The 27,649-nt window shown below is 57.3% G+C and overlaps 3 protein-coding genes across 6 annotated transcripts; 1 reads left to right on the plus strand and 2 right to left on the minus strand.

Annotated features, from left to right (window-relative positions):
* Positions 1–4,850: 4,850 nt before the first annotated feature.
* On the plus strand, positions 4,851–15,329 carry LENG8 (leukocyte receptor cluster member 8). Of its 4 annotated transcripts, XM_066374363.1 has the most exons (16): positions 4,851–5,308; positions 6,847–6,939; positions 7,445–7,619; positions 7,940–8,041; positions 8,172–8,282; positions 8,981–9,233; positions 9,426–9,567; positions 9,773–9,961; positions 10,199–10,474; positions 10,559–10,693; positions 10,819–11,104; positions 11,416–11,517; positions 11,595–11,663; positions 11,767–11,896; positions 11,973–12,180; positions 14,089–15,329. In XM_066374363.1, exons 1-16 carry the CDS (start codon positions 4,962–4,964, stop codon positions 14,249–14,251), a joined length of 2,781 nt encoding a protein of 926 aa, XP_066230460.1. In that variant the 5' UTR covers positions 4,851–4,961; the 3' UTR covers positions 14,252–15,329. The 4 variants fall into 4 exon arrangements, with proteins under 4 accessions (XP_066230460.1, XP_066230459.1, XP_066230461.1 ...); XM_066374362.1 differs by lacking the exon at positions 14,089–15,329 and having other exon boundaries at positions 11,973–12,585; XM_066374364.1 differs by lacking the exon at positions 14,089–15,329 and having other exon boundaries at positions 5,208–5,308; positions 6,851–6,939; positions 11,973–12,585.
* On the minus strand, positions 15,248–17,554 carry LENG9 (leukocyte receptor cluster member 9). Its single transcript, XM_066374366.1, has one exon. It carries the CDS (start codon positions 16,910–16,912, stop codon positions 15,419–15,421), a length of 1,494 nt encoding a protein of 497 aa, XP_066230463.1. The 5' UTR covers positions 16,913–17,554; the 3' UTR covers positions 15,248–15,418.
* A 70-nt stretch (positions 17,555–17,624) lies between these two features.
* Positions 17,625–23,574, minus strand: CDC42EP5 (CDC42 effector protein 5). The gene is made up of 3 exons (XM_066374368.1): positions 23,028–23,574; positions 22,675–22,813; positions 17,625–18,147 (listed from the first exon to the last, which is right to left on the minus strand). Exon 3 carries the CDS (start codon positions 18,145–18,147, stop codon positions 17,692–17,694), a length of 456 nt encoding a protein of 151 aa, XP_066230465.1. The 5' UTR covers positions 22,675–22,813; positions 23,028–23,574; the 3' UTR covers positions 17,625–17,691.
* Between the last annotated feature and the right edge of the window lie 4,075 nt (positions 23,575–27,649).

Genomic DNA, 27,649 nt, shown 5'->3' on the forward strand with positions numbered 1-27,649 from the left:
TTACCATCCAGTTCTCATAAAATTAAAGAAGTGCTAACATTCCCTGTTGAGGAGGGGGTGGGAACCCCGGGGTGCTCAAGCATGCGCCCCCAAAGCTGTGCATTGCAACCCTACGAAAACTATGGGGGATAAAATCAAAACTGTACTGGATTTGTTCTCCTTCCTGAAATAACCCAAAAGCCAGAGGAGATACATGAAACAAGAACAGGGCTCAAGACTCCAGACACCGGGCAAGGAAGAAGAGACATCCTGGAGAGAGAGAAAACCTCTTGCTGGGTCCTGAAATCGCCACAGCCCCAGGTCATCAGTTTCCCACCACCGGACAGGGGAGGAAAACTGAGGCACAGCGCCTCCCAGAGGCCCCACCTGAAACTTGAAACTGCTCTAAAAAACAAAGTCTAGTTTTCAAAAATGCTCAAACAGAAAGAAGGCAGAAACAGAGGAAAAGGGGAGCAAATCAAGGTGGGCAGTTGCTCTGCCTGTGGAATATCCCACTCTCTGCCTCAGCGCTTCACTAATAAACTCATTTTAAACTCTAAAAAAAAAGGAAAGAAAAGATGGACAAATAAACCAATAGCAAGTTGATGTTTTTAAATGTAAGCACATTTAATAATCACATTAGCCTGACTAGGCAGTGGTGCAGTGGATAGTGTTGGACTGGGACGCGGAGGACCCAGGTTCAAAACCCCGAGGTCGTCGGCTTGATCGTAGGCTCACCAGTTTGAGTGCAGGATCATAGACATGACCCCATGGTCGCAGGCTTGAAGCCCAGGGTCGCGGGCTTGAGCCCAAGGTCACCAGCTTGAGCGCAGGCTCATCTAGTTTGAGCAAGGTTCACCAGCTTGAGCCCAAGGTCGCTGGCTTGAGCAAGGGGTCACTCACTCTGCTGTAGCCCCTGGTCAAGGCACATATGAAAAAGCAATCAATGAACAACTAAGATGCCGCAACAAAGAATTGATGTTTCTCATCTCTCTCCCTTCCTGTCTGTCTGTCCCTATCTGTCCCTCTCTCTGACTCTCTTTCTGACTCTGTCAAAAATAATCATCATCATCATCATCATCACATTAAAGAAGTTACAGCCCTGGCTGTGTAGTTCAGTTGGTTAGAGTATCATCCTGATACACAAAGGTTGCAGGTTCCATCCCTGGTCAGGACAAATACAAAAATCAATCAATGAATGCGTAAATTAGTGGAACAACACATTGATTTCTCTCTCTCTCTCTCTCTCTTTTAAAATAGACAGTACGAACACTGCTTTTTAAAAAGCAAAGTTTGGGCCCTGGCCGGTTGGCTCAGTGGTAGAGCGTCGGCCTGGCGTGCAGAAGTCCCGGGTTCGATTCCCGGCCAGGGCACACAGGAGAAGTGCCCATTTGCTTCTCCACCCCTCCCCCTCTCCTTCCTCTCTGTCTCTCTCTTCCCCTCCCGCAGCTGAGGCTCCATTGGAGCAAAGATGGCCCAGGCGCTGGGGATGGCTCCTTGGCCTCTGCCCCAGGCGCTAGATTGGCTCTGGTCGCGGCAGAGCGACGCCCCCTGGTGGACAGAGCGTCACCCCCTGGTGGGCGTGCTGGGTGGATCCCGGTCGGGCGCATGCGGGAGTCTCTCTGACTCTCTCTCCCGGTTTCTAGCTTCAGAAAAATACAAAAAATAAAAAAATAAAAAATAAAAAGCAAAGTTTGCACACTTGGGTAAAAAGATCCAGCCAGATGCTATCTACATGAACCCACCTTAAATACAGGGGTAATAAACTAGAAAACTAAAGAAATACTAAATACCCCGTGGATACCCTGGATTGGACTCAAACATTAGTGGGAAAAATGGTGACATTCAAATAAAGCCGGTCGTTCAGTTAGTAGTAATGTGCCAACGTTGGTTTCTTAGCTTTAACAAACGTGTTACAGTAAGGTGAGGTGATAGCATTAGGGGAAAGTGGGTGGAGGATATGCAGGAGCCTACATTCTCTGCAGCATTTTCGTCAGTCTGAAATTATTCTCCTTCCCTGGCCTGATAGCTTGGCTGGTTAGAGCATCGACCTGGAGTGCAGAGGTTGCTGGTTCGATTCCAGGTCAGGGCAGATCCAGGAACAGATGTTTCTGTCTCCCTCTCCTGCTCTTCTCCCTTCCTCTCTAAAAAAAAAAAAAACCAATAAAACATTAAAAAATTTTTTTAATTAATTTTTTTTTTTTTTTTTTTTTTTTTTTTTGGTATTTTTCTGAAGCTGGAAACGGGGAGGCAGTCAGACAGACTCCCGCATGCGCCCGACTGGGATCCACCCGGCACGCCCACCAGGGGGCGATGCTCTGTCCCGACCAGAGCCACTCTAGCGCCCGGAGGGGAAGAGAGACAGAGAGGAAGGAGAGGGGGAGGGGTGGAGAAGCAGATGGGCGCTTCTCCTGTGTGCCCTGGCCGGGAATCGAACTCGGGACTTACGCACGCCAGGCCGATGCTCTACCACTGAGCAAACCGGCCAGGGCAAAATTTTTTTTAATTATTCTCGAACACAAAGTTTAATTCAATAAAGTAAAAAGGTGGGAAAAGGTGACGCACGCTAACAGGAACATGATATGTAGGTATCAATAGGAAAGTTTATAATAGCAGAAAATGGGGAGGAAGCCGCCCATTTTTAAAAATACTGCGCCGCCACCAGCTATTATTATCACCAGCACCGGGCTAGGTAATTTTATCGGAGTCCTGGCAACAGCACACTCGGAAGTTTCGTTACAAGTTTTGTTTTTTTTTAATTTAGTTATTGATTTTAGAGAGTATGGGAGAGAGACAGAAACATCCATCTGTTCCTCTAAGTGCCCTGACCCGGGAGAGAACTTGTAACCTTCGCGTACTGAGCCCACACGCTAACCAACTGAGCAACTCCGCCAGGGCTGTTAACAGGAATTTCTTTAACAAAACGTCTGTTTACAGAGTTGGCCCAAATTGCTCCGCCTGATGTTACATCCCAGCGAGATAGGCCGCAGCAGACACAAAGTGAATTTTATACGTTTTATTGCAGACCTGCACAGGGACTGCAGGCAACCCATGCAAGGGAGCACTGCAGCCCCCCAAACCTGCGCAGGGATGCAGGTAACCCACGCCTCCGAAGAGACTGGAGCACTGCAGCCAACCAAACCTGCGCAGCCAACAAACTGCGCAGGGACTGCAGCCCCCCAAACCTGCACAGGGACTGCAGTCCCCCAATCCTGCACAGGGACTGCAGCCCCCCAAACCTGCACAGGGACTGCAGCCCCCCAAACCTGCACAGGGACTGCAGGCAACCCACGCCTCCAAAGAGACTGGAGCACTGCAGCCCCCCAAACCTGCGCAGGGACTGCAGCCCCCCAAACCTGCACAGGGACTGCAGCTCCGAGCTTCTAAAATGGCTCCTTTTTATAGGGTGGCTGTCTAGGATGAGCAAGCATCATACAGAAGCTGATGTGGCTGTTAGTCATTGGCTAGGGAGGTCGTGCGCAGTTACGGGGGGGGGGGGTATTGCTCAGTGGAGAGTTTCAAACATAAACTTCTGATAAGGGTCTCTGACTCAATGCAGGATGTTGCTGAACTCTTTGTTCTCAGCGTCACAGGGACCTTGTACACTCTTGGCAGCCCCAGCATGTCAGTACTCCTTGAATCTAACATTCCCCCATCTCTTTTGGGCATAAATCAAATCCTTGATTCTTCATCAGTGGGGAGAATGGTATAAGGCTGGGGCTCATGAGAATTTTCTACTTTAGCTGTAGCTATAAGCTAATTAGGTCAGGGGTCCTCCCTAGTATGTGCTGGCACGCTGATAGTGTGCCCTTAGTACTACAAGCTTTACGGACTAATTTCTTTCTGCCTTGCATTTTTCTTCTCTGTACTAACTTCTTACAACTTGCACAAACCTTCTGCAACTTACACAAACCTTCTGCAACTTACATAAACCTTCAACTTTTATGCACTTTCTTATCCAGGAATAACTGGCCTTCATAACAACTTACTTTTTAGTACCTCTACACCTTATACCTTCTATTATCAAAACCATACAATTCCTTTCTAGTCAAAACTCTTGATTTTTAAAAACCTTAACCTTCAGCAAAGACTAAGTTAGTACTAAGTAATCCTCTTTTAAAGATTGCTTTTTGGAGGTGTCCTTTTCCTAAGCAGCCTATTGGACACATGACCAATATTCACAGGTTATTCTATAGTGGTAGCTATGAGCACATACATAACTTTCATTTACCTTAGTTTCCCTCCCTCCCCAAAGTCTCCATGCGTGGACCAGTTAACTTCTGGTTTGTGGCTGAAGCAGGGCATGCTGTCCTTCTCAGGGTCAGCTTACAAGGGTTGGCGGGGTCAGTCTTCGCTGTCCACAAAGGTGTCTCTGCTGGGAACGCAAGCTTCAGCCGGCTGCGGTGGACTTGAGCTGTATGCCTTCTATCTTGGCAGTAGTGAGAGTTGTCAGGATCATGGTGTCTGGACCTGTCTACGTGGGAGTCAGTCCTTGGGTGGTGTACTGCTAGAAGTGCCTCTTGGACAGTCTTTGAACAGTTTGCTGAGTAACCAAACAGTCTCAAGACTCCAAATGTTTCAAATCAGCCAAATTCCGTTTCCAAATGGCAACTGCCAGAGGCTGGCCAGCTACCAACGTCTGCTGCAGCCCACTCCGTGAGGAGGGGTCTTACACGGCCAATCTCACTGGGGGCCTCCACCTGACAGGACCTGCGTCTTAACGCCAGGACCCCACACGTGCATTCTGTCGGAACACCACCCTTCCCTCCATCCCCCCAGCGGGGCCCGTTCCCCGTCTCCGAGCGTTTGCACGCGCCGTTCCCGTTTTATTTACTAGGGAAGCTTCTATTTCCGGTGGGGCGAATTTTTACCTCATTTCTTTGAGTCCGTCATTCTCTTCCCCTGGCTTCCACCTTACACGTCCCATCATCCTCGTTTATGTGTAAACGAGCTAAGATGATTTAGTTTAAACCATAACAACGATGGCTACCGGTAACGCAGCCAAAACGCGGCTGCGTAGACGGACACAACATCCAACTCTGCGGCGCATGTCCCCTCGGGGACACCGTCCCCGCCCCGTCTCCGGGATTGCCCTGCGCCCACCAGGTCACTGCGTAGGCGGGAGGGCGGGCTCAAACCCAGATCGCGGCGCCCATTGGCTGTGCGGGGCGACGCAGGCGGAGCCAGTCCTCCGTGTGACGCCAGGACGCAGCGGTCGGTACGTCCAAACCCAAGGAAGACTAGAGTCAGCCGGCTTGCGAGCAATCCCGCGGCCAGGTTGTTATCGCCGTGGTCCGCTGCTGCCGAGTCCCCGAGGCGGACGGCCGAGGTGGGTGTGAGGAGCAGAGGGCGGGCGGGCGGGCGGATAGGCATGGCGTCTCCTTTCGGCCCTACATCCCTGCGGGCCCAAGGCCTTGGGTGTCTGTCAACCCCAACAGACGGGACGCGCGCGCGAGCGTCGACAGGGTGTGGCGGACGCGCGCGGCACTGCGCCTGCGCACGCGGGGTGGGGCGCGCGGCCGCTCACCCTCGGGCCTGTGTTGTTGGTCCTAGCTCCCTGTCGGTTTCTTGGAACGTCTAGTCCCCCTCCCCCCCGCCCTTTTAGCTCCCACTGACAAGGGATTCCACAGGGACGCCAGCGTTGTCCCAGGCGACGGGTGGTGCTAGCGCCTTCTTCCTGGGAACGTGGTACGCATGCGCGGCCCGGGCCAGGCCCGGGGACCCCAGCTGGCTCTTACTTCACACGGGCTCTTTCCGCCTCGTGCTTGCCGTTTGGTCAGGTGCTTCCCTCCTTTACACCTTTTACACCTCACCCCTCCCGTTGCTCCCTCCCCTCGCCAGGCCTTCGCCAGTCGTCTTCCGGTGCCGCCATCGCCCCAGTGTTCCTCGCATGACCTGATCCCCCCACCGCCGCCCTTCTCCCGCGGCCACTTCTCTTTTCTCATGAAGAACTTGTCCAGGGCTTTCCCCAGCTCCAGGCCCCTGTTCTTAGGCCCTCGCTTCTTGGAAGGGCTGTCGGATCTTCCGGCGGGACTCGGTTTGCGTCCCAGCTTGTCATTATTCTTTTAATTTTAGCCCCCAAGATACCCACTCATTTTCTTGTGCTCCTCTCTACCCTACTCATCTTTCGAAAGAGTTCAGGCATCTGGCCGCTGTCTCCCCGGATGGACCCACACACACAGGCGTGCGCGCGCGCGCGCGCCCCGGGCTGGCCTCCTCCCCCTGCCCGCCCTCTGGGAACTTCCCACGCGGGCTCTTTCTCTCCTTGGGGAACTTTTTCTGACCTTGTTCTCTAAAGAACTTTCTAAAAAACGTTTCTTCCCTCTGACTTCTTGGCACCCTCACCTTCACCCTGTTTCTGGGAGAAACTTCATAAATGCCGTTTGCCTCGTTTTTTTTCCTTCTCTTTCCCGCTGTTCTTTGCTCCAGGCTCCCTCAGACTATGATCTCTCTGCAGAGGTCTCCCAGCCTGGGGGGGGGGGGGGGGACTGGCTTTGGCTTGTCTCCTGCTTTCTCAGGAACCTGTGGACTCCTCACCGTGACTGACGGGTTCTCACCCTGCTCCCTGGCCTTCTGCTGTGTCAGGGTTTCCCTGGGTCTTTCCCTTTCGTGAGTTTTGGGTCCTTCTTATCTCTCCCCCCCCCCCCCCCCGTTGAAAGTGAAAGCTCAGAAGACTTCCCCTGGAAGGGTGGCCCTTCACCCCTCAGCATTTTGCTTTAGATGGTTTCCCTCAAGGTCTTCTCCTCCTCCTCAGACCCCCTTTTCTGCCTGGCTCTTGAGTTCATCTGCTTCTCCCGCGCCCCCCCCCCCCCTTTGTGTCATGTTTATTGCTGCTTCCCAAGTCTCCCAACTCATTGTTTTTCTCAGACAGCGAGAAAGCAGTCTGGCTCCCGAGGTCCGCCCCTTACACCCCAAGGTCCAGATGGCGGCCAACGTGGGTGATCAGCGTGGCACAGACTGGTTAGTGGGCTGGAGGACGCAAGTCCCAGGTCCTCCTCTGGGATGGGACTGCATACACTGTGGGGGAAGGGAGGCAGAGTCCCTGGGGGTGGGGCCCACTGGCTGTTAAGTCCTTCCTTTTTTCCAGAACAGTGTGATTATAATCTGCTGAGTGGGGTGGTGTCAGACAGAATGCTTTAGTTGATAGAATACTTAGACTCACTTGGCACCAGGTCCCACGCACGATAAGTTCTGCAGAAACTGGTATTTACCCTGACTGCCTGATTTTTAACAAGTGCTTGTGTGCCAGGCACCTGCAAAAGTCCTTTAGATCGATCATCTCATTCATTCCACACGGAAAACTGCAACAGATTGGGTATTAGTGCATCATAGATTGGGAAATGCAGGCTGCACTGGACAGAGCAGGACCTGGGACCCTTCCCCAGGGGCGACCCCGGGGGCTTTTCCACCTCACCCAGTGGGCGCAATGGGGACAGCAGGCTGATAAGATGTGTGCTCTCCGCAGGTCCTCTCAGTACAGCATGGTGGCCGGGGCGGGCCGGGAGAACGGCATGGAGACGCCCATGCACGAGAACCCAGAGTGGGAGAAGGCCCGGCAGGCCCTGGCCAGCATCAGCAAGGCAGGCGCTGCAGGCAGCTCCTCCAAGGCCAGCAGCAATGGTCCTGTGGCCAATGCGCAGGTGAGGAGGCCCCGTGGGCCTGGGCACCCTGCTGGGGTGGCACACTTGGAGTCCTCTAGTGTCACCAGGTCAGAGTGTTCTGAAGACACTCAAGGAGCCCCAGAGTGGGGGATGCAAGGACTGTTTCCTTGGTGTCCAGGGCGCCCCTTGTCCTCATCCCTGAGGTGCTGGAATCTGAGGGTCTGATAGCAGGGGCGGTGGCTCTCAGTAGAGAAGTGGCCCCAGTTCTGTTTTTGGCAGTTAACCGGGAAACAGGCCTGATCTTGGTGGGGTGTGGGCCCCCACTGCTCATGCTGACGGTGTGTGGCCTCTCCCCACAGTATGTGTCACAGGCAGAGGCCTCAGCCCTGCAGCAGCAGCAGTACTACCAGTGGTACCAGCAGTACAGCTACGCCTACCCCTACAGCTACTACTACCCCGTGGTGAGTACCCCCCAACCCCTGCACATGCGCTCACTGCAGTCTCACGGAGGTCTCAGAGGAAAGGAGCAGGGGGAGCGGTGGGGGTGTCCGGGCTGCTCTGGCCACCGCTGACCCTCCTTCTGCCCTACAGAGCATGTACCAGAGCTACGGCTCCCCCTCGCAGTACGGGATGGCTGGCTCATACGGCTCCGCCACAGCCCAGCAGCCAGCAGCCGCTCAGCACCAGAGCAGTCTGAACCAGGTAACCACCCAGCTGTCTCCGTGCCGGGACGGGGCCACCAGCAGGGTTGCTGTGTTTTGTTGTCCCGCCAGCCTTGTCCCTTCTGCCAAACAAGTCCTGCTCTGGGCAGGGGGAGGGCTGAGCAGAGGTGGAGAGAGCGGACTGGGTTTAGTCCCTCACCCTTGGCGAGGCCAGGGCCTGGGTTCTTGGTATGTCGGGGGGAGCAGCAGCCTGTGGGAGGCAGCGTTGTCTTCTGACTACCCACCATGTGTGCCCTCTTGCACATACCTTGGCCTTACACAGAGTGTGCCCCTGGGCAGCGAGGTGTGACCAGTATAGGGAGGCGGAGCTGCATTTGAATCCTAGCACCCTCTCTAGTGGTGCGAGTGCAGGTCACGTGTAGTGCAGCCAGCTCAGAGGGGGTGGCTGGGTTATGACAGGGCTGCTGTGCTTGTGTGTAATCACCTTTGCGCCTTGCCTGGCATGGGACGTGGATCAGACCATCCGCATGGGGCTGCGGGGGCTGCCACTCAACAGCCGGGGCCACAGGAGGGTAGCCCCTGTCTGGGCCTGGGTCCTCTTCGCTGTGGAAGGGCAGTTAGAAACGTCCAGGCTGCACGTGACAGTCATGGCAGAGTTGAGAGCATGCGATGTGACTGATACCGAGTGTGAGAGCAGCCCAGAGACTGCCCTGCCCTCAGCACCACTTCCTCCGACAGCCCCCCGTCCCTGGCATGGACGATAGCATGTCCTACCAGGCCCCTCCGCAGCAGCTGCCGGCAGCCCAGCCCCCTCAGCCCTCCAACACCCCGCATGGGGCTCACTCTCTGAGCAGTGGCCCCCAGCCTGGGACAGCCCCAGCCACGCAGCACAGCCAGGCGGGGCCCGGCGCGGGCCAGGCCTACGGGCCACACACCTACAGTGAGCCCACCAAGCCAAAGAAGGGCCAGCAGCTGTGGAGCCGCATGAAGCGTGAGTGGGCAGCCTGGAGAGGCCAGGCTGTGGCTCGGAGCTCCCGGGCAGGGGGCACGGGGTGCTGGGTGTCACTTCTGGGCGCTGGGCTCATCCCGAGGCCTTGCGGTGGTCCCCTGCAGCTGGGCTTCCTATTCCCGGCAGCCTGGGGCGAGCCTAACCCCAGCTTTTGCTGTCCCCTCTCCTTTGTAGCAGCCCCTGGGACTGGTGGTCTCAAATTCAACATTCAGAAGCGGCCCTTCGCTGTCACCAGCCAGAACTTCAGCTCCACCTCAGAGGGCCAGCACAGCGGCTTCAGCCCCCAGCCCAACCCCGAGAAGGCCCAGAACCACAGGTGTGGCTCTCTGCACCCTGAGCTCCCTCTGCTCCCCTGGGTGGGGGAGGGGCTCGCTCCCAGGAGATTGCTGTGAGCGTTAAATGGGAGGGGGGACAAATGCTGCAGTCACATCTGTGTGAGCATCAGCCTGTGGCGCAGTGGTGGTGACAGGCTCAGCGGGCTGGGTGCTGTCCCGCTGAGTCCCCACGTGGCCCTCGTCCAGGGGTAGCCTGTCTGGGAAGCCCGACGACTGGCCGCAGGACATGAAGGAGTACGTGGAGCGCTGCTTCACGGCCTGTGAGTCGGAGGAGGACAAGGACCGCACGGAGAAGCTGCTCAAGGAGGTGCTGCAGGCCCGGCTCCAGGACGGCTCGGCCTACACGATTGACTGGAGCCGGGAGCCTCTGCCTGGGTGAGTCCCGCCTGCAGACGGGCTGGGTCTGCCTGGGTGCTGGGGCGGCTGTGGGGGCTCAGGGGTGGGGAACAGGGGGGCTCAGCAGCAGAGACCACTGCAGACAAGGGAGACGGTCTACCTCCTGTTCCAGTTCTTGCAGGGAGTCACCTGAGCGCCCGCCTTCCCAGTGGGTTGTGGTTGTCCCCGGGCAGGCGGGGCGGGGCACAGGTTGGTGATGTCCTGGTCTGTCCTCAGGCTATCTCGGGAGTCTGTGGTGGAGAGCCCCAAGAAGAAGCGATGGGAGGCCCCCAGCAGCCTGCACCCTCCCCGGGGGGCAGGCACCACAACCAGGGGCGGGGGTGCCCAGTCACAACGAGGGACCCCGGGGGCTGGGGGCTCCAGCCGAGCACGGGGCAGCTTTGCCAAGTTCGGCAACCGCAACGTCTTTATGAAGGACCACAGCTCCTCCTCCAGCACAGACTCGCGGTCCCGCTCCTCCTCCCGGTCCCCAACCCGCCACTTCCGCCGCAGGTAGTTGTGGGGGGCCTCCGGGCCGGGGCAGGGTGGGCCCGCTGGGAGCCGGCCTAGCCTCACCTTCCTGCCTCTCCCACACAGTGACTCGGACTCAGACAGCTCCTACTCTGGCAATGAGTGCCAGCCTGTGGGTCGCAGGAACCCTCCCCCCAAGGGCCGGGGCGGTCGGGGGGCCCACATGGACCGGGGCCGTGGCCGAGCGCAGCGTGGGAAGAGGTGAGCCCTGGAACAGTAGGTAGGGACTTGGAAGGGGTGATGGCAAGGGCACCGTGCCCTCAGCAGTGCTGGGAGCCGGGCACTGCCCACCGCTGACCCCCTTCACTGGCCCTCCCCCATCCCAGGCATGACCTGGCCTCCACCAAGCGCAACCGCAAAAGGATGGCGGTGCTAGAGTGCGAGGACCCTGAGCGTGAGCTGAAGAAGCAGAAGCGGGCGGCGCGCTTCCAGCACGGACACTCGCGCCGCCTGCGCCTTGAGCCCCTGGTGCTGCAGGTGGGCAACCTGGACAGCAGCGGCACTGATCCTGACTGGCAGGAGCTGCAGATAGTAGGCACCTGCTCCGACATCACCAAGCACTACCTGCGGCTCACCTGTGCCCCGGACCCGTCCACCGTGCGCCCTGTGGCGGTGAGCACTGGCCTGGGGGCATCTTGCGGGCACAGACTGCTCATGCCTCGGAGCCCTGGGCTTCCAGGTCCGACTCAAGACAGGGCTGAAGGACCCCAGCGTCCTCATGGAGGCCCGGGGATTGGGGCGCATGGGCCGGGTGCTTGTGCTCATTGTCCCTGTCCTGGGAGCTCTTGTTCACATCAGGGGCCCCTCAGTGGGTGTGCTGTTGTAGCTCTGATTGCAAACATCTCATTAGCGGGACTTCCCAGGGCTCCGTGTGTCCCTTCTCTGCTGGCCTGGCCCACTGAGCCCGCGGGATTGCCTTCCAGGTGTTGAAGAAGTCACTGTGCATGGTCAAGTCCCAGTGGAAAGAGAAGCAGGACTACGCCTTTGCCTGCGAGCAGATGAAGTCCATTCGGCAGGACCTGACGGTGAGGGGCTGGGCCAGGACCTGGGTGGGGGCTGCCCTTGGCCTGCTCTGGCCTGACTCCCCTGCCCTCTGCCCCAGGTACAAGGTGTGCGCACCGAGTTCACGGTGGAGGTCTACGAGACGCATGCCCGCATCGCCTTGGAGAAGGTGAGCGGGCTGCCGCTGCTGGGCTGCTCCCGGGCGCACCCTGGGCTCTTTCCTCAGCCTCATTGTCTTCTTCCTCTCCCTCCATGCCCCAACGGCCTGCCAGGGTGACCACGAGGAGTTCAACCAGTGCCAGGCTCAGCTCAAGTCCCTGTACACAGAGAGCCTGCCGGGCAACGTGGGCGAGTTCACCGCCTACCGCATCCTCTACTACATCTTCACCAAGAACTCTGGCGGTAAGAGGTGTGGCGGGAGGACCTGGCCACCCACCCTGAGGGTTTGGGCCCCACTGACCACCTGTCCCCACCGCAGACATCACCACGGAGCTGGCTTACCTGACGCGGGAGCTGAAGACGGACCCGTGCGTGGCCCATGCCTTGGCGCTGCGGGCAGCCTGGGCGCTGGGCAACTACCACCGCTTCTTCCGGCTGTACAGCCACGCACCCTGTATGTCTGGCTACCTCATAGACAAGTTCGCGGACCGGGAGCGCAGGGCCGCCCTCAAGGCCATGATCAAAACGTATGTGCAGCCGAGCTCTCCTCCCTTTCTGCACACCTGGAGTTGGGCCTCCAGCTCCCATCCTTCATCCGTCCCATCTCTGCTCTCCCGCCTGGTCCCATCACTTCTTGTCCTCCCCTCCTGTCCCCTGCACCCTCACACAGCCCTCCTCTGTCCTGGCCCTGCTGTGTCTCCCGCCCCCCTTCTCCATCTCTCATCTTAGGGCTCCCCCTACTTCTTGCTGCTCCTCCCACTCACATCACCCAGGCCAGGGCCAGGCTTCTTCGGGCTCCCTCCCTGGGAGGCCTCCACCCTGCGTCTGTGGCTCTCCTCACTGAGCTCCTGCTCTAGAGACAAACCAGAGTACACGGCCCCACTCTTGGCTGCTTCTGGTCTGATGGGACAGGGCCTCATTCATACTTGAGTCCTTTGAGGATGCAAAAAAGTGTTAGGGAAACGGCAGGGGGCAGGGCATGATCTCTGTTCCCCAGATGTGTGTGCCCACGGGTGCTCACAAGTTTGGGGTTTATGGTTTTCTGCAGGGAGTTTCTACCAGGGACATAGGGCAGTGTCAGGGGGACTATTCCATGGTCACAACTTGGGGTGCTCCTGGCCTGTGATGGGAAGAGACCAGGGATGCTGCAGACCAGCCCATAATGGGCACGGAGCCCCACAACACACAGTTGGGCCTCAGTTTGTTTTCCCAAGGATGAGAAACCCTGGTCGGGGTCAGTGCGGACTGCGGCCTCGAATGCCGTGTCTGTTAGCTTAGCAGCCATGGGGCTGGTTTGGGCTGGGGAGGGACCAGGTTAGGGACACGTTCTGGGGCTACAGACAAAGAAGAGGACCTGGGGCAGAAACTTGGGAGGACAAGGATACATAGGACCTTCTCACTAAACAGCAATGAGGAGGGGGAGGTGGCTTTGAAGGACCCTCTACATCCACTCCCGGTGGCCTGGCAGGTCCCTGCAGGGTGGTTCTGGTTGCCGAGCCTCAGGCAGTCAGAGGGTATAGCTGGGCCAGCAACTGTTTCCTTGTTTGTTCGTGTGTGCTTGGACTTGAGTGGGGACACAGACAGCCCCGTGCGTTGTGGGAGGGGTCCTGGCCTGTCACTGGCCTCAAGCCCACATTCCCCACCTCTGAGGTTGGCGCTGTCTTTCCTTGGCAGATATGTCTGTCCATCCTAGAGTCAGGTCCCTGCAGGGTGGCCATGGGGCCAGCTCAGACATGGGGGCAACAGGCTCTCCTGTGCTGCCACAGACAGCCAGGTACTTCCTGCCACCTGCTTCCTAGACAACACTGGCCAGTGGCGGTGCCTCTGGGCCTGCAGTTTCCTGTTTGTTGTGAGGGCAGGGTGACTCAGCTTACAGGCAGGACTCCCTGAGTCAGTGGGGCAGCCCTCAGCGGCTAATCCAGGGCCGGCCCAGTGCTCAGTGAGGGATGTCTTCTTGGTAACCCGACATTCCTGCTTGAGGGGTAGGAAGTGCTAGCCATGCCTGGGCCTGAGATGCTCCTGGGGCGCTGGGACCCAGGATTGGGGTCCCGCAAGGGTCAGGCCCCCAGAGTAGCAGCTCTGCCACCCCTTCTGTCCCAGTGGGTCACTCCCTTTGCCGGGCCCCGCCCCTCGGCCACAGTGGCCCTCTTCGGAGGGACTGCTCAGGCCCTGGAGCAGCGGAAGAGCTGGCTGGGCCCTCCCCCCCTCCTTCCTGGCCCCCTGCACAGGTAAGTGGGGGTAAGGAGGGCACAACGGGCTGGGGTCATCAGCCCATTAGGGCTCTGCAAGCCCCAGAGGCGGGGAGGCGGTTGGGTGCCAGAGGTCAGCAGGTCATGTGCTAAGGAAACTGGGTGTCCGAAGGTGGGGTGCCCACGCCCCGCTCGTGGGGCCCCGCCTGCTGCCGGCCTCATCACCTTCTCCTCTTGTTTCCGTAGCTTCCGCCCTGCGCTGCCTGTCTCCTACCTGCAGGCCGAGCTGGCCTTCGAGGGCGAGGCTGCCTGCCGGGCCTTCCTAGAGCCCCTGGGCCTGGCCTACATGGGCCCGGACAACGCCAGCATCGACTGCCGCCTCAGCCTGGCGCAGCTGTCTGCCTTCTGAGCACCGAGCGGAGGGGCGGGCGGGTTGGGGTTGCAGCCCCCACTGCAGCCTCTGCAGATTTTTTTGAGCCATGGACTTGGGTTGTAAATTAATTGTGGGTAGTGGGCTCCAGGAAGAGCCACCATCCCGGCCCCCGTTTTCCTACTGGGGAGCGTGTACAGAGATTTTTTTCTACATTTTTATTTTTTGCCTCAGAGGGATGGGATGGGGAGGATGGGTGGGCAGCGGAGGGTTGGGGGCTTGGCCTGTCCACCCTGCACCTCTACTAATGCTGTCTCAGTGTTTTCTCTCTCTCTCTCTCGAGCTTGTACTCCGGTACCAACCCGGCACCCTGGCCCGTCCCATGCCGGGGGGCCAGGGCAAGAAGACAGGCTGCTCCGCCCGTGCCCGCCGCGGTGGGGGCACCAGCTCGCCGCCCGCCGCTTGTCGCCCGTCTGCCTACCTCACCACAGACTCTTGTTGCCCAGCCCTCCGGGGCCTAAGTGTTCGGGGTGAGGGAAGCCGTAGAGACTGTGTCCTGCCCACGGCTCCCGCCCCAGAAACGCCGATGCCACACCACGCCACCAGCAGATCCACACCGCCACCTCGCACTGAGGACTCCGGAGGCCATCGCGGGACCTCACCGGCCGGGCCGCCTCGTCTGCAGTTGTACTAAGTTGTCTCGTGTCCCCTCCTCCCTCCATCCCAATGTTTCTATTTTTTCCCCCCTTCCCTCCCTCTTCCTACTCCTGCTCCCTCCTCCCTTGGTTCAACACAGGTAAACGGTTCCCTCTCCCCACCTTCATGGATCACCAGCTCACACGTCATGTTTCCTCCTTTTCTTTTTGTGTCTGTTTATTTAAGTTATTTCTCCCTCCCCTTTTCTTTTCGCCCTCCCTTCCTCTTCTGCCATGTAACTGGAGGATGTGCAATGAGTTTGCAAACAGCTGGACTGTCAGGCTGCTTTTTTTCCAGATATTCCTCCTCTGCCTCCCCCCCCCTTCCTCTCCCCTCCCCTTTCTTTCCTTCATTCTTTTCTTGGAGCACTGAGTCCGTTTGGAAGCTTGAGAGAAACCAAAATTAAAGAGAGAGAGAGAGAGCGTGTGTCCTGACTCTCCTGCTTAGACTAGATCTCCTCCAGTGTTTGGGGTTGAGATCTGACTTGTCTGCCCCAGAGATCCGGGACTGTCAGCACAGGGGGATCTCAGCCAGGGGCTGGTAGGTGCCCCCTGCCCTCCCTATGCGGCACAGCCAGAGTTGTGTCAGGAGCTGGCTTCCCAGCTCCTGGCCTAGGCTGACCCCTGGCTTGGGGAGCTGGCCTGGGCAGCCCCTGGGCACCTTGGCTAGGGTGAGGTGGGGGCACAGCCCCCCTAGGGGCCACAGCACTCTCAGCCCCTCAGCCTCCAGCTTCTGGCTCAGCACATGGGCCATGCTCTCCAGGGAGGGGGAGGGTGGTGCACAGAGTACATGGGAGCCCAGGAGTACCAGCTGCCTAAACCTCAGCTGCAGGGGTGCCTTAAGTTCTGGGGCCGAGAGGGCGCGTCTTAACGCACGGACAGCGGCCGCCATGTCCCGAGGTCCCCCCAGCCTCAACAGGGCCAGTGTCAGGTGCAGGTCCTGCGGAGGTACCATAAAAGCAGCACACGAAGGCATGGCTCGGACCAGCTCTTCCTGGGCCCTGGCCACCCCAGCCTGCAGCCCAGGCTCGGATACCATGAGGGCCACAAAGTGTGTAGGGCGAGGCTGGCGAGGAGCCGAGGCTTTCGTCACAATGTCCTCTCCAAGGTCTTCGGGCCACGTCCCAGGACCCCACTCTTTTGTCTGAAGGAAGCCCTCTCCAGGGAAAAGCCCCAGGTCTGCCACAGTCTGCGCTTCTCTGATCTTGGCCGATTTCAAAACACTTTGCGGCTCCACCCATGGTGAAGGCTTGCCAGCGGCCCTGCCCAGCTCCTGGTCCTCCATAGAGTCCCCTGCCAGCACCAGGCTCTGGTCTGTGGCATCCGTCCAGACTGGCTCTCCGTGCCCTACTTGGGCGCCACTGAGAGCCACAGCTAGGTAGTCCTGTGCCACCCCTGCCCCATCGGTGTCCCCGTTGTCCTGCGCATCTGCGGCCCCGCGCGCGTTCTCATCAGACGCATCTTCGACCTCGGGCGCAGCTCCGGCCCCGAGCGCGTCCTCGTGGTCTAGGACGTCCAGGATGGTGGGCCCGCGGCCCTCCGCCAAGCCGGAGCCGAAGACTCGGTCAGTGCGCGAGGCGCGGTCCCACACAACGCGGCCGCGGAAGCGGAAGTAGCGCACGCGGTGCTGCGGGACGGCTAGCAGGCCCGGCCCGAGCGCCGCTAGCGGCTCGTCCCAGCAGAAGGCGCTGAAGGGTTCCTCCAGGACGCCCAGGAAGCGGTCGGTGTAGCCCACCGAGAAGTCGGCCGGGTCCAGGCGCGGGTCCCAGCGGATTCGCTGGATGACGGCCGCCGCAGTGCGCAGCGGCGGCTTTTTGGTCCTGGCCCCGGTTCCGGTCCCAGTCTCGCACCTAGGCCGAGCCGGCGCTGGGGCCCCGGGGTGGGGCTGGCGGCAGCGGGCGCCGAAGCGGCAGCGGCCCTCCAAGAAGAAGCGGCAGGCCGGCGGAGGAAGGGGCTCCGCGGCGGGAGCTGCCGGGGGTGACTCGGCCTCTCCGGCCGCCGCCATGGGAACTAGGGGGATGACCCAACTGTGAAGTCACCGCCCCGGGAAGTACACCCGCTTGCTCGCAGGGCCTTGGACTCCGACCCAAGTGGATTGCCCTCCGCGGTATCCTGGGGAACCTGTCCCAGCCCACTCCCCGGACTGGCGGGTCACAGGTGTGGCCCCGCCCCCTGTCCAAATGATTTATCTGTGCGGCCCCGCCCCGTCTTATTTGCATTGGAAGCCCCGCCTCCCATGGGCGGACTTGGTGAGCTTGTCTGGCACCCGCCACACTATTTGCATGTTCAGCCACGCCCCTCTGGGTCAACCAGACCGCTGCAAAAGCAAACTGAGTTTCTTAGCTCAGATTGACGACGTTGCTGTCTCCCTCATGTTCGGGCCAACACACCTCTGGGGAACAAGGGGCCCTTCTCCAGGGAACCACGCTTCTTCCCGGCCACTTTACTGAGGCTCGCCCGGGTAGTGTCCACTGTCCTCAACCCAGCCGCTGGAGCAAGTCAGGCCGTGCCCGGCGAGCTGCGGCGCTCAGTCCAGAGTGAGCGACCCAGGCTGTGTGGAGCGAACACCCTGGGCCCCGCCTGACCACGCCCCTGGGCTCTCCTAACGGGTCTCCACCGGGACTAGAACTCCAGGTGACACACCCGACTCTTAAAGGCTCCGGGACCCCATTAACACCCCCTTCCCACGTGCGCAGTGACCAGACAGAACCGCGACACAGACCTTAGCCGTTTATGTATAAAGAAATGGGGTGCGGGACAGCAAGGGCGCGGGGGACCGGGAGCCTACAGGCCGATAACGTCGTCCAGCTCGAGGTCCGCGTCGGGGCTGCAGCTGGCCCTGGAGCGCTGCGCCCCGGAGCCGGGGTCCGCGGCGGGCTTAGCAGCCGCGGTCCCCGGGCGCTCCGCATCCATGACGCCCAGCACCGCGTCCAGCATCGAGGGGCCCAGGTCCAGGTGGAAGGACAGCAGCGGATCGGCGGGCGCGCGGAGGGCGGGCGGCGGGGGCTGCGGCACAGCGGGCGGCGGTGCGGAGCGCGGGGCCCCAGCCGGCGGCGCCCGGGGCTCGGGGGGCGGCCCTCCGCCATGGCGGCTCAGGAACGAAGTGTCCCCAAAGGCGTCGCCGCTGCGCCCCACGTGCAGCGTGTGGCGAAAGTCGCCGAGCGGTGCGGAGATGGAGAGGGCACCGCGCTCAGGCCGCTTCTTGGGCTGCACTGGGCCCAACTGCTTCAGCACCGGCATCTGCGGGGGAGGGGCGGGTCAGCGCAGCCTCCATCCACGGGGCAGCCCTGTGCGCGCCACACCCTGAGCCCTGGAACTCACGGCCCTTCCCGGGACGTCCCCCATTGGGAGAGGATGATAGGGGCTTAGGGGGAGATTATTCCCATTTTTTTTTTTTTTAATTTTTTCTTAAGCTGGAAACGGGGAGAGACAGACAGACTCCCGCATGCGCCCGACCGGGATCCACCCGGCACGCCCACCAGGGGCGATGCTCTGCCCACCAGGGGGCGATGCTCTGCCCCTCCGGGGCATCGCTCTGCCGCGACCAGAGCCACTCTAGCGCCTGGGGCAGAGGCCAAGGAGCCATCCCCAGCGCCCGGGACATCTTTGCTCCAATGGAGCCTTGGCTGTGGGAGGGGAAGAGAGAGACAGAGAGGAAGGAGGGGGTGAGAGTGGAGAAGCAAATGGGCACTTCTCCTATGTGCCCTGGCCGGGAATCGAACCCCGGTCCCCCGCACGCCAGGCCGACGCTCTACCGCCGAGCCAACCGGCCAGGGCCGGATTACTCCCATTTTACGTGCAGGCAAACTGAGGCTCCCAGAGGCCTCGAGGCCGCAGCTGGTTTGATTCACAGCTCAGATTCAACGTTAGCTCTGCCCACGCCCAGCGCTCTGTGCTGATTCCACGAGGTGCCTAGAGGCCAGGCCACGAGCGACCCTCTGGAGCGCTTCCCGAACTTGACCGAAACCCCAGCGCACACAAGCGGATTCCTGAACTCAGGGCTGGCTGTGCCCAGGAAGGGCAGCGGGCACAGTGCCTAGGGCCCACCCACCTCCGGAGGCTGGGGAAAATACTGAAATGTTTGATTTTCCAATGTCTGGATTCTATCTGTCTTTATACCAACGTGATGGTAAAATACAAGTTTCGTATATACAGAGGGTCCTGCCTGAAGTTTCTGAGTGGGGAGGTTCAGGGTGGTCCTGGGAATCGGCATACAGCCACCGTCTGTCCTCATTAGACTTATTTGATTTTGAAAGAGACGATATCTCACTTCCTGAAGGATAAGGACAATAAGGCGCATGTCACTGGGTGAAAAAATTGGCAACGTGGCCTGCCTACACTGGAAGCTGGCAGCGTGTGAACTGTTAGCCAGGTATCCTCTGGCCATGTGGCCGCACAGGATTCATGTTACATGCAAATCCTGCCAACCTTTGCCCACATCCTAGATCTGGGCTGTTTTTATGAAACTTTTGGGAGGGCCTCTGATGACCTTTGCCTTTGTATTAACAGTCACCACTGTTCTAACCAACGATCCTCTATCTAGTTGAATTGAGGCCCCACCCTCTGCAGGCTGTATGACTTTGCTAGCTGTATGCACTGGGACACATGACATGCTCTCTGTCTGTTTCCTCTCTGTAAAATGGACAAAACATCACTAGTTCCCTTGCAGAACACATGGAAAAGCTCAAAGAAAAACTACATTGAAAACTATATGTAAAGGGTGCAGGCCTGCCCCGGCTGGTTAGCTCAGTGATTACAGCGTCGTCAGCCCAGTATATGGATGTCCTGGGTTCCATCCCTGGTCAGGGCACACATGAGAAGCAACCATCTACTTCTCTCCTCCATGCCACCCTCTTCCCCTTCTCTCTCTCTTCTCTTCTCGCAGCCAGTGGCTTGATTGATATCCCCAGTGCTGAGGATAGCTGGGTTGATTCCTGCATCAGCCCTAGATGAGGGTTGTCGGTGGATCCGGGTCTGGGCCCATGTGGGAGTCTGTCTCTCCCTCCTCCTCTCATTTAAAAAAAAAAAAACAACAACAACAGGCCCTGGCCGGTTGGCTCAGCGGTAGAGCGTCGGCCTGGCTTGCGGGGGACCCGGGTTCGATTCCCGGCCAGGGCACAAGGGAGAGGTGCCCATTTGCTTCTCCACCCCCACCCCCTCCTTCCTCTCTGTCTCTCTCTTCCCCTCCCGCAGCCAAGGCTCCATTGGAGCAAAGATGGCCCGGGCGCTGGGGATGGCTCCTTGGCCTCTGTCCCAGGCGCTAGAGTGGCTCTGGTCACGGCAGAGCGATGCCCCGGAGGGGAAGAGCATCGCCCCCTGGTGGGCAGAGCATCGCCCCTGGTGGGCGTGCCGGGTGGATCACGGTTGGGCGCATGCGGGAGTATGTCTGACTGTCTCTCCCCGTTTCCAGCTTCAGGAAAATAAATAAATAAATAAATAAATAAATAAATAATAAAATAAAAAAATAATAATAATAAAAAACAAAACAAAAAACAGGTGCTGGCCCATTGGTCGTGCTAGTGTTGAGGGGCCGGATATGTGTGTCTCCAAACAATCACCGTGCAACAAGATTTAAATCTGGTCAGATCCTAGGCGGAAAGCGAAGGAGCCAGCATGGCTCTTAGTCATGAGCACCCTGGGAAATATCAGTGATAAAGTGGAAAAAAAGGTAAAGCCAAAAGCACTTAAAATCGTTGTATATGGTCGTGCTGGGAGAACTGCCCTCTGCCCTACCCCCCCCCCCACACACACACACACACACACATGCACATGCACTACATTTATTCTCTGGGAAAACCAGTCTTGGTTCACCACTTCTGCAGTGTTTCTCAGACTTCTCTGACCTCAAACCTAGATGAATAAATGTATTTTTATAGCGACCTGGGCAAACAGTCACCACGCCTTCCCCCTCTGCCCTCGTGGAAGGGGGGAAAAAGTGTGCGGAAACAAGACTTAACTGTTATTGCATGCCGGGCACTTGGATATTTTCAAATTCTAATCAATTTTATTATTTTAAATGCTGACCTCTGCTCATTAATGAATCTCAACTCACAGTTTAAAATAATGATTAAAAAAAAATTAAATGTTCAGTCAGTGCCCATTTAATCCTCTGCTGTGAGCTATAGGTGAAAAGAGCCGAACTCAGACAGCCCGCTGCCCAGGTTTGGATCTGCCTGTGCCCATTGCTGTGTGGCTTTGGGCAAGTTACTTAACATTTCTGACTTCATTTCCTCATCCTGAAAAAGGAATGATACTCACATGATACTTTGTAGTCTCTTTTCAAGGGGAGGGGAGATGTTGGCCATGAAAGCCTTAGCCTGGTACCCAGCACACAGTAAACGCTCGCTCAACATGTGCTCAGTCGAGTCCCACCTTAGGTTACTGTCTCGTGTCCCACACAAGGAAACAGACCTCAGAGAGAGTATGTGACTTGCCCAAGGTTACAAAGCCAGCTCGGTGAGACTCCAGAGACCAGAGTCACTGCTTCCATTACCTCTTGGCCCTTTGCACAAACGTGAACCTGGGAAGCTCTTGGCCACATCCCACTTTCCTGTTGCCCTATCAGGAGATGACACTGCCATTTTCCGGCACCTGGAAGCACCTCAAAGCTTTGGTTTCTGACATCAAACACACCTAGGCTGCTGTCTCCTTTCTATAGGACCCTGAACCAACTTCTGCAACCTGAAATCTCAGTTTACTTGGCTGGGTCAAAATGCCTGCGTGGAAGGGGTGGTCACAAAGTGATCTCGGGATGCTGACCTTTCCTTCCCCAAGCACTTCTTCTGAGCCAGGCGGATGCCTGTGTGCTTCCCTCAGATGAACGCACCTGTGATCCTCAGAGAAGCAGGGGGAGACCGACCACTGCTATAACGGCCATTTTACAGATGTGGCGGCTGAGGCACAGAGAGGAGGGGTAACTTGCCCTGGGTCACACAGCAGCAAGGCTGAGGGCCCGATTTGGATGCCAGCAGATGAACTGCAAGTCTAAGGCCGGCTTTCCATCCCCCACATAGCCCCACAGGATAGGGCGGGGGCGGGGGACATGCCTCCCATGGAAAAGATGATGTTTTGATTTTAAATCAAGGCCAGGGATGTCCTACACCCTCAACCATATTTGTTTGGTTCTCTCTCTCTCTTTTTCCATTCCCGATGAGGATAGTGACAGAAATGGCTTTTTGTTTTGCTTCGCTTTCCTTTGTTTTTTAATGCAAGTCGCCCCACTTCTCGGAGCCTCCTGATCTCTCAAATAAGGGCTCTAAGCACCCTCCAGCCAAGTTGTGTGCTGCGTGCAATGAGGTCACAATCAGAAAAAGCCCGTCACTCGGCCAAGACTGCCACAGAGGGGCCGTTGTCTGTGACAAATGTGAAGCGGGCAGAGTGGCAGGAGCCAGTATGGGACCTGACCTCCTGTCCCAGCGTCCTGGGCTGCGGCCCTCCTCCGCCTCCTCCCTTCCCTGCGCGCTCCAGCTGCTGAGGCGGAGGACACAGCTGGTTCTCCTCCGTCCCCTCCAGGCCCCAGCCATGCCAGGACGGAAGTCACAACCCGCTCCAGATCTGGCCCAACTGGTTCCCAGCCCGTGGGAGAGGCGGTGAGGCGCAGCGGGGGGACCCTGGAGGAAAAGACCCCGGCCCCTCGGGGCTGCAGGGCGCACTTCCTGAGGCCACGTGGCTGCGGCCCGGACTCCAGTGGCGGCGGGCTCCCCGGCGTCGGTCCCGTTTCCCGCCGGGCCTGACCGGGGCCCCGGCCCACCACGGCGCCCCACTTACCTCGCGGTCCTCCCTGAGCGGGTCCCGCGCGCTCAGACTTGGCTCAAGCTGGGACGCCCCGTCCTGGGTTCGGAGCCCGCCTCGGCCTGCCAGTCCCAGGCCCGTGCCTTCTTCCTCCTTCCTCCCCGCCGGATCTCACCTGCCAAGGGAAGTGTCATGACGGGACCTGGCAGGGGTCAGGACCCAGGCGTCCGGGCCCCCGGTGCCACCTCCTCAGGCCCTTCTCTCTCGGGTCCTAGGGGTCCTGGCTCTCGGCGCTTCCTCCTCAGCCCTGGAGGCAGGGGGTCCCAGCCCCTCCCCAGCTCAGACTCTGGAGTCTGGGCCCCACCCTTGGCGTCGCGGCCCGTCTTTACCTGCACCCGGACTCAAGCGTCAGCCCCTCTCGGGGGCCATGGTAGGAGCCCAAACGGGCGCCGCGTCACCGCGCAGTCCAGCTCGGTCCGTCTGGGGCGGACAGGGTTAAGGCGCAGGCCCCGCCCAGCCTTCCTGATCCCCCGAAAGTTTGCCTCTAGGACTGAAAGGACCAGAAGGCTGCAGTGGAAAGGCTGAGGCCCCTCCGGGTTGAGCGTGGAGGGGGGAGGAGGCCCGGGCGGGGTGTGCGGCGAGGACGCGCGCGGGGGTGCGGGCTGCGCGGGGCGCGCCCCCCGCCCGGCCCCTCCCCCTGCCCGGCTTGGAATTTCCTGAAACTTGGGAAGTCTGGTTGTTTAGGGAGAGTAATTTCTTCCAGATTGCAGCTGTTGGGCGAATGTGCGTGGGGAATGAGAGAGGGAGAGTGGAGAGAGGAAAGAGAGAGAGGGGAAGAGAGAGAGAAAGAGACAAGGAAGAGGAGAGAAGAGAAGAGAAAGAAGAGAAAAGAGGATCAGACCGGTCAGGCAGTGAGACCGCGGGACCAGGGAAGTGGCCTTCCGAGGGCACCTCCGAGACTTTCGCGGCTGAATGTCCCCGCCTGACGCTGCTCACTAGTCGAGAGGTCACTGCATCGCTCCGCGCGCCTGTGCCTGGAGGTGACAGGAAGAGGCTCAGACCTGGGTGTTTAGACGATCCCTCAGGGCCCAGTGTGAGGGAGGGCCTGCATGGAGGACGAGAGGGAGGACAGGCTGGAAGGCCGAGGGACAGGGGCCCGGGGGGAGGCCGGCTCCGGGGGAGAGGGAGGCGGGCCCCGGAGGAGGCCGTCTCGGTTGTGAGCTGGGTGGGGGTGTGGGGCTTGACAAGAGTGTCGGTTTGACCGGTAGCAGGAAGGTGTGGCTTGAACACACTCTCCAAGGAGGAGCGGGAGCTTCTAAAGGTGAGGAGGAGGAAGAACCTCCAGAGCGGCCTGGGAGGCCGGGAAGAACAGAGGAGTGGGTGGAGTTCCATTTGCTCAAAAGCCACGGCGTTGAGGCGCTGTGTCCCGGAGGCTGCGGGGACCGGGACGAGCAGGGTAGGTAAGGAGAATAACGCGGGTCCAGGTGGTTGTAAGTCCCCTCCGGGTTCCACGTGGAAAATGGGCTGGAGCAAGCTGAGGGCTTGCAGGGCAGAATTTAAGGTGGGGGGTTACTACCGCAAAACTCAGGAACCAAGGTAAATAATACATTTAAGGGGCAGATTTGTATTAACTATTTGTATGGATGTTAAATTCACATGAAATAATATTAACCATTTATAAAATTGTCATTTGGCACATTCCCAGTTTACCGCCTCTATCCAGCTCCAAAACATTTCCCTCCCCGGCCCAAGGAAATCCCATACTCAATAGCAGTCACTGCGCATGCGCCACAACACCCCCCTCACCCCACCCCCCACCCCGGGGCTGTTAACCTGTTTTTTTTTTTCTCTATGGGTTTGCTTCTTCCGGTCATTTCATATACATGGACTCATCAGCTACCCGGTCTTTTGTAAATGGCTTCTCTCACGGAGCCTCACGTCATCAACAATAATCCACATGGTGGTAGCACGTGTCAGAGCTTTATTCTTTTTACAGCTCAGTGATATTCCACTGCATGGATAAGCTACATTTCTTTTTTAAATTTAGAAAAGTAAATTTAATGTGTGACATGGATCAATGAGAGTACATAGGTTTCAGGTGAACATCTCTGTAGCATTTGAACTGTTGATTTGTGTTGTGTGCCCATCACCAAAGTCAAATCAATTTCCGTCACCATCACGGTATATTTGGATAGACCACATTTGAAGATGAATAATATTTTAATGCAACATTTTTTTAAATGCAAAAGGATCCATAATGAACAACATATCTAAACTTCAACTTGAAACCTACATGATCCTATTAACCACTGTCACCCTCCAATACACTAAATAAAAGGGAAAAAATAAATTTCAATGAAGACAGGATCATGGTTGTGATGAACTGTATTGGAGACTGCGGCAAAAAGAAAAAAAATTGGTCACACTGATACCTTGTTGCTATTTTGTTTGATCCTATTAAAATGTTGATACTTTGTTTCCACAGAGGTGCTGTTTATGCTTTTTGTTGTATTGATTCACTTGCTGTGTTACAGTGTTGTGGATCATGGTGGTTGAGTCTTTGGTGCTCCCTTGATGGTTTTTTTATTTTATTTTGTTTGTTTTCTGTTTTTGTTTTGCTGTTGTTGTTTGTTTGTTTGGCTCACCCTAGAGCCCTAGGCCTGAGTTGGAGCAGGGGCGCAAAAAATATGAACTTACCGACAACGGGACAATTCAGGAGGCAGGCTCACTTGGACTTGGGAGCTGACAGGGATCCAGGTTGCAAGACAGAGGAGCTGAGGAGGCGCCATTCATTTTCTGTGGCTGCTGGGGCAGATTGCCACAATGTGCACAGTTTCTAACCACCCACATGTGCGATCTCACTTTTTTTTTTTAATTTTTTTTTAAATTTATTCATTTTAGAGAGGAGAGAGAGAGAGACAGAGAGAGAGAGAGAAGGGGGGAGGAGCTGGAAGCATCAACTCCCATATGTGCCTTGACCAGGCAAGCCCAGGTTTAGAACCGGCGACCTCAGCATTTCCAGGTCGACACTTTATCCACTGCGCCACCACAGGTCAGGCCAGCGATCTCACTTTCTGTAGAGCAGACTTGTAATGGGTCCCTAGGGTCTCTGCAAGCTGGGATCAAAATGCCAGTGCCCTTACTTGGGACAGTCTCTTTCCAGCTGGGTCAGGTGCTGGCTGAGTCCGGTTAGGGTAGTGCGGGGACCTAACGACTCTGGCTTGTTGCTAGGCGTCAGCTGGGGCTGGTCTGCTCCAGGGACTGCCTGTGTGTCTTTTGTGTGTTCCATGTGGCTCTCTTCCAGCAACAGTGGGCTGAGTCCCTCTTACACTTGACAGACATTTCCCTAATTTGCTGATCAGCTCCCTGTCTCTCCTGCCTCCAGCCAAAGAAGGAGAGGGCTTTTAAGGTTCATGAGATTAGATTGGGTCCACCTGGATCGCAGGTGTACCAGTCAGGGTTCTCCAGGAAAACAGAGTCAGTAGGAAAACCCAAGGTCACTCGTTTAAGCAAGGGGTTACTGGTTGGGCTTGGGCCCCTGGACTCCAATCAAGACGCAATTGAGAAACAATAAAAAAATAAAAGCCCTAAAGCGAGGCAACTATAAGTGGATGCTTCTCATCTCTCTCCCTTCCTCTCTCTCTCTCAAAAATAAAAAAGCTATAGTATTTTCTTTTTAGAAAGCGAGGGAAAGGGACAGACAGGAACAGACAGTCACAAAGGGAGAGAGATGAGAAGCATCACTCATAGTTGTGGTGCCTTAGTTGTTCCTTGATTGCTTTCTCATACATGCCTTGACTGGGGGGTCCATCTGAGCCAGTGGCCCCTGGCTCAAGCCAGAGACCTTGGGCTCAACTCAGTGACCATGGGGTCATGTCTATGCTCCCACACTCAAGCTGGCAACTTCGCACTCAATCCAGTGAGCCCCTGCTCAAGCCAGCAACCTTGGGTTTCCAACCTGGGTCCTCAGCATCCCAGGCCGGTGCTCTATCCACTGCACCACCACCTGGTCAGAAAAAAGATATAGTATTAAGAAATCTATCTAGCCTGACCAGGCGGTGGCGCAGTGGATAGAGCATCAGACTGGGATGCAGAGGACCCAGGTTCGAGATCCCGAGGTCACCAGCTTGAGCCCAAGGTCGCTGGCTCGAGCAACGGGTTACTTGGTCTGCTGAAGGCCCGCGGTCAAGGCACATATGAGAAAGCAATCAATGAACAACTAAGGTGTTGCAACGCGCAATGAAAAACTAATGATTGATTCTTCTCATCTCTCCGTTCCTATCTGTCTGTCCCTGTCTAACCCTCTCTCTGACTCACTCTCTGTCTCTGTAAAAAAAGAAGAAGAAGAAAAAAAAAAGAAATCTATGTAGTGGCCCTGGCCAGTTGGCTCAGCAGTAGAGCATTAGCCCAGCATGTGGAAGTCCCAGGTTCGATCCCTGGTCAGGGCACACAGGAGAAGCACCCATCTGCTTCTCCACCTTTCCCCTTTTCCTTCCTCTCTATCTCTCTCTTCCCCTCCCGCAGCCAAGGCTCCACGGCCTCTGCCTCAGCTGAATGGCTCCAGCTGCAACAGAGCAACAGCCCAGATGGGCACCCCCTGGTGGGCATGCCCGGTGGATCCTGGTCAGGCGCATGCAGGAGGGAGTCTGTCAGACTACCTGCCCATTTCAAACTTCAGAAAAAGAAAAACAAAAAGAAAAGAGATATCTATCTAGTTAAGATATATCTTTATTTATATTGTATACAAAATATTAACTTTAACCAATCATCAAGTAATGATAATATCCACATAGCTTTGGTAGTGGATATGTATTGATGAATCAAGTAGCAATGAGTAAAAATATCTATGTCTGTGTAATATACACACACACATGCGTATGGTTTATATCAAGGAACTGAATTTTGCGGTGCTGGGTGTTGGCAAGCCCCAAATCTGCAGGGCACACCGGGAGCTGTCAGCCAGGCAGGAGCAGACCCTGCTGTCCCCAGGCAGACCGTCTTCTTCTCAGGG

Source organism: Saccopteryx leptura, chromosome 3 (assembly GCF_036850995.1).
Source record: "Saccopteryx leptura isolate mSacLep1 chromosome 3, mSacLep1_pri_phased_curated, whole genome shotgun sequence".
Lineage (NCBI taxonomy): Eukaryota > Metazoa > Chordata > Mammalia > Chiroptera > Emballonuridae > Saccopteryx > Saccopteryx leptura.

Coding starts and splice junctions, on each gene's coding strand:
- LENG9 (XM_066374366.1), bottom strand. CDS start 16,912: ATGGCGGCGGCCGGAGAGGCCGAGTCACCCCCGGCAGCTCCCGCCGCG.
- CDC42EP5 (XM_066374368.1), bottom strand. CDS start 18,147: ATGCCGGTGCTGAAGCAGTTGGGCCCAGTGCAGCCCAAGAAGCGGCCT.
- LENG8 (XM_066374362.1), top strand. CDS start 4,962: ATGGCTACCGGTAACGCAGCCAAAACGCGGCTGCGTAGACGGACACAA. Junction 6,940..7,444: donor GATCAGCGTGGCACAGACTG/GTTAGTGGGCTG, acceptor TGCTCTCCGCAG/GTCCTCTCAGTACAGCATGG. Junction 10,475..10,558: donor ACCCGCCACTTCCGCCGCAG/GTAGTTGTGGGG, acceptor TCTCCCACACAG/TGACTCGGACTCAGACAGCT.